Source organism: Salvelinus sp. IW2-2015, linkage group LG6.2 (assembly GCF_002910315.2).
Source record: "Salvelinus sp. IW2-2015 linkage group LG6.2, ASM291031v2, whole genome shotgun sequence".
In the NCBI taxonomy this organism is placed as follows: domain Eukaryota; kingdom Metazoa; phylum Chordata; class Actinopteri; order Salmoniformes; family Salmonidae; genus Salvelinus; species Salvelinus sp. IW2-2015.
This window is the reverse complement of record NC_036846.1, coordinates 2945384-2955220: the sequence shown is the minus strand read 5'-3', so window position 1 is coordinate 2955220 and position 9837 is coordinate 2945384. Positions and strand designations below refer to the sequence as shown.

Here is a 9837-nt window from a genome sequence, read left to right as displayed (position 1 = left end):
GAATGAAGTCACCATTGGATCATTTATTCAGTGCCTACAGTAAGACCAAGGCATATATAACCCCCAAATGTACATAACTAGCAATGGAATTAACTCCATTGACTCCCTCCCAGATTGCACAACATTTCAATAAATATCGATATGAGAACCCACATGGATAGACACTCTGTCTATCCATGTGGAGGGTGAACCATACTCTTGGCTACCACGTGCACGTTGATCAGGAGAATAGTCAAGTCTATACATTGTAGTTCAATAAATAAGTTTCCCATAAAATGTTTTTTTTTTTTAAACAGAACATACAAATAAACCTCTATTGACTTTCATTTATACTCAGGATATCAAACAGCCAATCCTGGCATTTCTTCAACTTTGTTCTGAATTATTCCAAACATATGAAATTGATAATAGACTTGATGCTGCTAATGTTTCTAAAAGTAGCTGCATATCACAATCAACAACCAAGTCCTAGTATCTAACACTTCTTCTGCCAGTGCACTGTCTGGAGTTGGCACAGTCAGTTGGCAAATAATTATCAGTTCAGTTCAAGCGGAGTAGATGAACCAGAATTGCCACTCATTGGTATGACGTTTCCGCTTCATAAGGCCAAACAGATGTAAACAGTTAATTCTCTTGATCAACCATAAAGACACAAATGGTGGTTTATATGGTCAAAACAGGATAAATACAAAATTAATTGGGGGTAGATCGGAGACTTTAAAGATTGGGTGCAAGTGCCATGGAGWGGTCAAAGACTTCAGTCTTTAGGTCTGTGTGAACGTGTCCATCCATCCTCTCTTGGCTCTCTTGGCTAGGTTTCATCCCCTCTGACAGATGTGCTCAGCTGCTATCGTCTGTCTTGTCGCCCTCCTGAATGTCAAGCTGTGTGCTCTCGTCAACGTTCTCCAGAGAGTCCGCCCGCTGGATGGTCAGCTCAGATGGGTCCATCATGGGCAGGATGCTCTGCTCTGGGTACAACCAGGGCTTCTGATCCGGAGAGTTCTGCTTCTTCCACTCGGGGTAGCTCTGGCCGGCCTTGTGAACACACTTCAGCACCTGCAGGGAGAGAGGAGGGTGTCAGAGACCTAGAGCTGAGCCCCAGCCTAGTTTTTCCCCCTCACTTACTGCATTTACTGCACTTTTATACAGTTCTGCCCAGAGGCATATACATGTATAGTGAGTGTACAAAACATTAAGAACACCTTCCTAATATTGAGTTGCGCACCACACCTCCATGTTGACTCCAATGCTTCCCACAGTTGTGTCAAATGGGCTGGATGTCCTTTGGGTGGTGCAACCATTCTTGATACACACAGGAAAATGTTGAGTGTGAAAATTCCGAGCAGCGTTGCAGTTCTTGGGACCTACTACCATAGCCCGTTCAAAGGCACTTAAATCTTTTCTATTGCCCATTCACCCTCTGAATGGCACACACACACACACAAACACACAATCCATGTCTCAATTGTCTCAAGGCTTAAAAATCCTTCTTTAACCTGTCTCCTCCCCTTCATCTACATTGATTGAAGTGGATTTAACAAGTGACATCAATAAGGGATAATAGCTTTCACTCTGGATTCACCTGGTCAGTCTATGTCGTAAAGAGCAGGTGTTCTTAATGTTTTGCATACTCAGAGCCTTCAGAAAGTATCACACCCTTGACTTTTTACATTTTTGTTATGCTCAGCCTGAATTTAAAATGGATTACATTTAGATGTGTTTGTCACTGGCTACACACAATACCACATAATGCCAAAGTGGAATTATGTTTTAGATATTTTTTACAACTGAAAAGCTGAAATGTCTTGAGTCAAGTAGTACCCTTTTGTATGGTAAACCTAAATAAGTTCAGGTGTAAAGTCACATAATAAGTTCAGTGGTGTAAAGTACTTAAGTAAAAACACGTTAAAGTACTACTTAAGTATTTTTGGGGGGATATCTGTACTTTCTATTTTATTTTTTTTGACAACTGTTACTTTTACTTCATTACATTCCTAAAGAAAATAATGTACTTTTTACTGCATACATTTTCCTGACAGCCAAAAGTACTTGTTACATTTTGAATGCTTAGCAGGACACAAAAATGGTCCAGTTCACACACATCAAGAGAACATCCCTGGTCATCTCTACGCCTCTGATCTGGAGGACTCACTAAACACAAAAGTCTCCTTTGTAAAGTATGTCTAAATGTGTTGGAGTGTGCCACTGGCTATCCATAAGAAATTTTAAAAACAAGAAAACTGTGCAGTCTGGTTTGCTTAATATACAGTTGAAGTCGGAAGTTTACATACACTTAGGTTGGACTCATTAAAACTAGTTTTTCAACCACTCCACATATTTCTTGTTAACAAACTATAGTTTTGGCAAGTCGGTTAGGACATCTACTTTGTGCATGACACAAGTAATTTTTCCAACAATTGTTTACAGACAGATTATTTCACTTATATTCACTGTATAACAATTCCAGTGGGTCAGAAGTTTACATACACTAAGTTGACTGTGCTTTAAACCGCTTGGAAAATTCCAGAATATTATGTCATGGCTATAGAAGCTTCTGATAGGCAATTGACATCATTGAGTCAATTGGAGGTGTACCTGTGGATGTATTTCAAGGTCTACCTTCAAACTCAGTGCTCTTTTGCTTGACATCATGGGAAAATCAAAAGAAGTCAGCCAAGACCTCAGAATAAAATTGTAGACCTCCACAAGTCTGGTTCATCCTTGGGACCAATTCCAAATGCCTGAAGGTACCACGTTCATCTGTACAAACAATAGTAAGCAATTAATAACACAATGGACACACAGCCATCATACCGCTCAGGAAGGAGACACGTTCTGTCTCCTAGAGATGAACATACTTTGGTGCGAAAAGTGCAAATCATCCAGAAGCAGCAAAGGACCTTGTGAAGATGCTGGAGGAAACAGGTACAAAAGTATCTATATCACAGTAAACGGTCTTATATCAAACTAACCTGAAAGGCCACTCAGCAAGGAAGAAGCCACTGCTCCAAAACCGCCATAAAAAAGCCAGACTACGGTTTGCAACTGCACATGGGGACAAAGATCATAATTTTTGGAGAAATGTCCTCTGGTTGATGAAACAAAAATAGAACTGTTTGGCCATAATGACCATCGTTATGTTCGGAGGAAAAGGGGGAGGCTTGCAAGCTGAAGAACCACCAACGTGAAGCACGGGGATGGCAGCATCATGTTGTGGGGGTGCTTTGCTGCAGGAGGGACTGGTGACTTCACAAAATAGATGGCATCGTGAGGAAGTACAATTATGTGATTATTGAAGCAACATTTCAAGACATGTCAGGAAGTTAAAGCTTGTCGCAAATGGGTCTTCCAAATGGACAATGACCCCAAGCATAATTCAAAAGTTGTGTCAAAATGGCTTAACAACAAAGTCAAGGTATTGGAGTGGCCATCACAAAGCCTGACCTCAATCCCATAGAAAATTTGTCAGCAGAACTGAAAAAGCGTGCGCGAGCAAGGAGACTACAAACCTGACTCGTTACACCAGCTCTGTCAGGAGAATGGGCAGAATTCACCCAACTTATTGTGGAAGCCTGTGGAAGGCTACCCGAAATGTTTGACACAAGTGAAGCAATTTAAAGAATGCTACCAAATACTAATTGAGTGTATGTAAATTTTGACCACTGGGAATGTGATGAAAGATTGATGCATCCTGTTTGCATCAAGGCACTAAAGTAACATGCTAACCAAACCGAACGCGAGCGTGCGCCATCCGGTGCATGTTGATTTTATACCCCACACCAGACACAATCAGGCACGCAGGTTGAAATATCAAAACAAACTCTGAACCAATTATATTAATTTGGGGACAGGTTGAAAAGCATTAAACATTTATGGCAATTTAGCTAGCTAGCTTTCTGTTGCAAGCTAATTTGTCCTGGGATTTAAACATTGGGTTGTTATTTTACCTGAAATGCACAAGGTCCTCTACTCCGACAGTTAATCCACAGATAAAACGGTAAACCGAATTCCTTTCTCGTCCATCTCTCCTCCGTCCTCAGGCTTCTTTTTTACTTCTTTGGACTTTATATGGCGGTTGGCAACTAACTTTATGGTGCATTACTACAACCGACTGGAGTGTGGTCGTCAATTCATCTTTCAATCTCCCACGTGGGTATATGCTCCTAAAAACCAATGAGGAGATGGCACGTGGTATATTCTCTTAAAAACCAATGAGGAGATGGGAGAGGCCAGACTTGCAACGCGTTGAGCGTCACAAATAGAACCTATTTCTATTTTAGCGCCTTGCCACGCAGACGCTCGCTGAGGCGTGCAAGCAGTGTGGGTGCAATGATTGAATAACACGTGTACATTTATTTTGCAACGCTCGCGCACGTGATGCAGGCAGTGTGCTCAGCATGTAATACTGACAAAAATGTGGCAAAGCTATTCAATTTTGTCCTGAATACAAAGTGTTATGTTTGGGGCAAATCCAATAGAACACCATACTGAGTACCACTCTCCATATTTTCAAGCATAGTGGTGGCTGCCTCATGTTATGGGTATGCTTGTAATTGTTAAGAACTGGGGAGTTTTTCAGGAAAAATAAGAAACGGAATGGAGCTAAATCCTAGAGTAAAACCTGGTTCAATTTGGTTCCAATTTCACAGCACTTGAAGCATTATGAAAATAATAAGTGGGCAAATGTTGCATAATCCAGGTGTGGAAAGTTCTTAGAGACTTACCCAGAAAGACAGAGCTGTAATCGCTGCCAAATGTGCTTCTACAAAGTATTAACTCAGGGGTGGGAATACTTATGTAAATTAGATATTTATGTATTTCATTTTCAATAAATTTGCTAAAATTTCTGAAACACATTTTCACTTTGACATAATGGGTTATTTATTGTGTGTAAATGTGTGAAAAAAAGCTATTTTGAATTCAGGCTGTAACAAGGAGTGTGAATACTTTCAACTTCAACCCTTGGGTTGTGCCGTGGCGGAGATCTTTGTGGGCTATACTCGGCCTTGTCTCAGGATGGTAAGTTGGTGGTTGAAGATATCCCTGTAGTGGTGTGGGGGCTGTGCTRTGGCAAAGTGGGTGGGGTTATATCCTGCCTGTTTGGCCCTCTCTGGGGGTATCATCGGATGGGGCCACAGTGTCTCCTGACCCCTCCTGTCTCAGCCTCCAGTATTTATGCTGCAGTAGTTTATGTGTCGGAGGGCTAGGGTCAGTCTGTTATATCTGGAGTATTTCTCCTGTCTCCGGTGTCCTGTGTGAATTTAAGTATGCTCTCTCTAATTCTCTCTTTCTCTCTTTCTTTCTTTCTCTCTCTCTCTCAGAGGACCTGAGCCCTAGACCATGCCTCAGGACTACCTGGCATGAATGCTCCTTGCTGTCCCCAGTCCACCTGGCCGTGCTGCTGCTCCACTTTCAACTCTTCTGCCTGCGGCTATGGAACCTGACCTGTTCACCGGACGTGCTACCTGTCCCAGACCTGCTTGTTTTCAACTCTCTAGAGACAGCAGGAGCGGTAGAGATACTCTCAATGATCGGCTATGAAAAGCCAACTGACATTTACTCCTGAGGTGCTGAACTTGTTGCACCTCGACAACTACTGTGAATTATTATTATTTTGACCATGCTGGTCATTTATGAACATTTGAACATCTTGGCCATGTTCTGTTATAATCTCCACCCGGCACAGCCAGAAGAGGACTGGCCACCCCTCATAGCCTGGTTCCTCTCTAGGTTTCTTCCTAGGTTTTGGCCTTTCTAGGGAGTTTTTCCTAGCCACCGTGCTTCTACACCTGCATTGCTTGCTGTTTGGGGTTTTAGGCTGGGTTTCTATACAGCACTTTGATATATCAGCTGTATAAATACATTTGATTTGATCTCTATCATTTGTGTTTTACTAACTTATATAATGTAATGATGTTACAATGCACGTAAGTGGGGTGCTATTCAAACAGGCTTTTGAAGAGTAGCCAGCTGTTGATCATTAATCAGTAGGTCAAGGTTTGCATTCAATAACAGCTATGAGCCACACACACAATCTTGGTTTCACACACAAAGATACACCTTGCCCTAAATAGTTGAATGCTGCACATGCTATGAAACCAGGAAAACGAGTTCTACAGGGCCGCTGAGAGTCAGCTGCTCTACCTGAGAGACTACATTGTCAAAAAGCTGAGCAGGACCTTCCAGTGGGTTTCTATGGTTACTATTGTCATTTAAGGAGACTTGAAACCCACACTCGCTGTGCGTCGATTCGCACACTTTTACTATCTAGTTCAAAGACAAGAATTATCACTGTAGCTCTAACACACACTCAGGTATTGGCTGACTGTTGCTTTGGAGCTAGATTAAAAACCAGTTATATCTCTGTTGTCAAACACAAAGAAGCTAAAGAATGTAGCCGAAGGGAGATTAATAACAATGTTGTCTGAGGTCATTCACGTACCCTGGGAGCCAGAACCTGAGATGCTTTGTTCACCACCCACTTTGGAAGAGAACCTGAAATACAGAATGAATCAAATAATCCATAATCACTGCAACTCTTGGTACCTGTACTGTAGTGTAACATAATCTGTGTCAAATATCTTTCAACAAAGAAAAGATAACTGAAGCATAGGATTTGAAAAAGGTCAGTCGAAGGTGGGTCTCACCTTTGGGGTCAGCCTGTGAGAGGTAGGTAAAGGAGCAGCTATTGGGTCCTATGGCCTTCACTAGGTAGCCAGTCAGGAGGGACATGGCTCTCACAAGGTCCTTTTTGGGAGGATATTTCTGTGAAGAAATAACCAAATCAGCTGAGACGTTATCACTTGCATATTCTGAAGCCATGTGAATGACAAGAAACACATTCATGTAACAACCGTGTAATATGCTGCGTCCATACTGTTCCAGGCAAATATTGAGTGAGAAACACTTTATACATGATGAGGGGGTTTTAATGTGGATGAATAATAATAAATTATGTTTTTATTGCAATGAGTCTCGGCTCTACCATTCCTATGGCTCAATGTCAGCTAATTGTCCTCGTATATGTACACTGATATAACATTCCGTAACTATTAGTAACTGCAGACAGACTGCTGTATGTACTGGATGGTTGCTAAGAGCCAAAGTCTACAGACAGAGGAGGTGGAGGTGCATGGCGTACTTACTGGGTGTTTGACTGAGCAGTTAATGATCACATACTCGTCGTCCGTCACCTGCCACGAACGCAGCGTCACCACATCTCTGTTCTTCAGTGGCTTCGGACACAGCCCTGAAAAAAAAAACAGGACAACAAATTTAAAACAACTTGAGGAAAGATTTCTCATTTACAACACCCCCCCTCGGCCCCCCCCCCCCCCCCCCCCCCCGCCTTTCAATGTCAGGGTAACCAAAGATTTAAAGGCAGCAACTGGACTCTTATGTTGACTAAATACTGAACTCCCGAAGACTCGGTGAAGGGGTACCATGGAGGAAGGGATTCCTTAAAGCAAGGGGAAAGTGGAGTGAATCTTAATACGAGACTTTATACCAGATTTATTTTACATTTTCACCTGTGGTCATGTCATGTTTGAACCTGTGGTTTAAAGTCAATCATTAGTAAAGTTGACCCGTCAAGTTCTTGCACTGAGAGAAGAGACAAAACAACAGAGAGGAATGTGGAACAGCACACTTAACTCTAGCAGATAAGAGGAACTCACATGAGTAATAACCCATATCGGCATTAGGTGAGAGACGGGCAATGTCAAAGCTCTCCAACATGGTGGGGTCCCACTTCCTGCGATACTGTCCATCATGAAGGACGTCGTACATCGTGGCGGCCGACACATCTTTTATGGTCATTCTGCACTGAAATACAAACAGCAAAAGTAAATTGATTATTGGAGTAAAATAATACATTAATTAGATCTGTCTCTAGATCTGCTCTTATCTGTTGAGTACTCACTATAATAAAATATGACACCAGATAAACCAATGATAATGGAAAGTTGGAAACACGCCCTAGATGCTCTTGTGATAACGTTGCCACAAAAACAAAAGGGTTGCGGTGGAAAACAGAGAAACTGTCATGCTGTCTGTCCTCCAAGGGACATGGAAATGTCAAAAGATTAGAGATTGAGATACATTGGAAAGTAGAGAAAAGAGAAAAAATGTTGTCCTTATAGTGCAATGTCTTTTCAGACTATGATATTCGTGATGGAATACAGCATGCCCCTATTTTTGTATATAATTTAAAGTTTAAATTGACTGAAAATAAAAATGTTGTCAACTCGACTGATCCATGGCCATGACTTCATACTGTTAGTTTACATTACAGTGTATCAAATTGACAGGTGAGTCAAACCAAGGTTTCCTTACTTTTATCTTGTGAACTTTTGGTACGTTTTTTGCCCCCTGAGGGGATGTTACAGGGGKCACCTCGACCCAGACCTCCATCCCGTTCTTGTCATATTTGCTGTACCAGTTGTCCGTTGACAAGGCTTGTCTTCTGAAYTCTGCAAAGACTGCCTCGTCTGGTATAATTCCCGAGAGAACTCGAGACATAATTTATATCCAACAATAAATCCTTATGAACGAATMAAAAAGCGCTAGCCTACTTAACGAGCAAAAGAAGAAGCGAAAAGCTACAAGTCACTGAATTGATGTTGTGTATCCACTCCGACCCTCTTGCCTCTAACAAAATGCTATTCTAGTAGTGACAGTGAGATAAATCCGGTTTTCTACTCACTGATTAGCATATCAAGTTGGACTGGATTTTTGTGTTAGATTCCTTACCTACCCAGTTTTCAGCCTATCTAGAACCCTTTGTGTTTCGTACTTAAAATCCAGGGCAGGGTGTTCTTTACCTGCAGTTTTACACCCCTCTCAACATGGCCACGCCCCTTTCAACAAACTATATCAAGTAATAAATACAAGAGTTTGTTTGGGAAAGAAGTCACGATTAAAGTCAAAATGTTGTGTCGTATAGTAAATTCACAATATATTATGCAAAAATGCTGTGTCGTATTGAAATTGCACAATATCTTACGCAACAACAAAAATATCCGTCCTCGTGGCACAGAAACTGGCCCGTTGGTTACAATCACTGCACTGTGAATTGCATGATTAGGCCCATARATATATGGATTAGGCAACATTCCATTTAGGGCTAATAACCTTTGACCGGCAACACAATATGAAATGGATGAAAAAAAAGGTAAAAGATCAATTACAAGACAATATATATATATATATTTTGACTGATGTATTTGAAACAAGACCATGCTGCTCAATCTGACATTCTTCACTAGTAGGAACAGTTTCAAATGACAATTTCGAAAATAACGTGCATGTAAAAGTAGGACAATCCAAATAATCTAAATCATTAATATTCATAAAAATAATTTGAAAGAAACTTGGAACAACTTTGGTGAAATCCCTTTATTTCATGTGATACATTTCGGTGTTCTTTAATGCTCCTTTTTTTATACAGCAGATAGTACATTATTCACACAAACGTTGCTAAACACGACATATTTCAAATGGACAGACACTTCAGAATAGCACACAGTTCAGTTGAGTACTCAGTGAGGGATAATAGAACAGCTGTTAAGGTAAAGACGGTGGTTCGATGTAATTAAATACGCATCTACATTTTTTTGTAAAAATGTAACAGCGAATGTATTGGTGTGTGGTGGTGGAACATTTATGGCTGTGTTTAGTTGGTGTGTGTGTGTCAATGTGTGTGAGAACGTGTTAAGGGACGGGTGGAGCAACTCATTTTGGTCAAGTATACAAGGCAATTTTACGGTTGCTTGTGTTACAAAATAAATAAAACACAAAACTAACGGTCGTAAACAGGCAATAGCGCTAAAGATTAAC

The 9837-nt window shown here is 41.1% G+C and overlaps 1 protein-coding gene across 1 annotated transcript; it reads right to left on the bottom strand.

Moving 5' to 3' along the window:
- Window positions 1-700: 700 nt before the first annotated feature.
- stard14 (START domain containing 14) lies at window positions 701-8792 on the bottom strand. The gene is made up of 6 exons (XM_023989878.2): window positions 8335-8792; window positions 7677-7824; window positions 7146-7249; window positions 6648-6765; window positions 6443-6495; window positions 701-1056 (listed from the first exon to the last, which is right to left on the bottom strand). The coding sequence occupies exons 1-6, from the start codon at window positions 8518-8520 to the stop codon at window positions 841-843; spliced, it is 825 nt and encodes a 274-aa protein (XP_023845646.1). The 5' UTR covers window positions 8521-8792; the 3' UTR covers window positions 701-840.
- Window positions 8793-9837: the final 1045 nt, after the last annotated feature.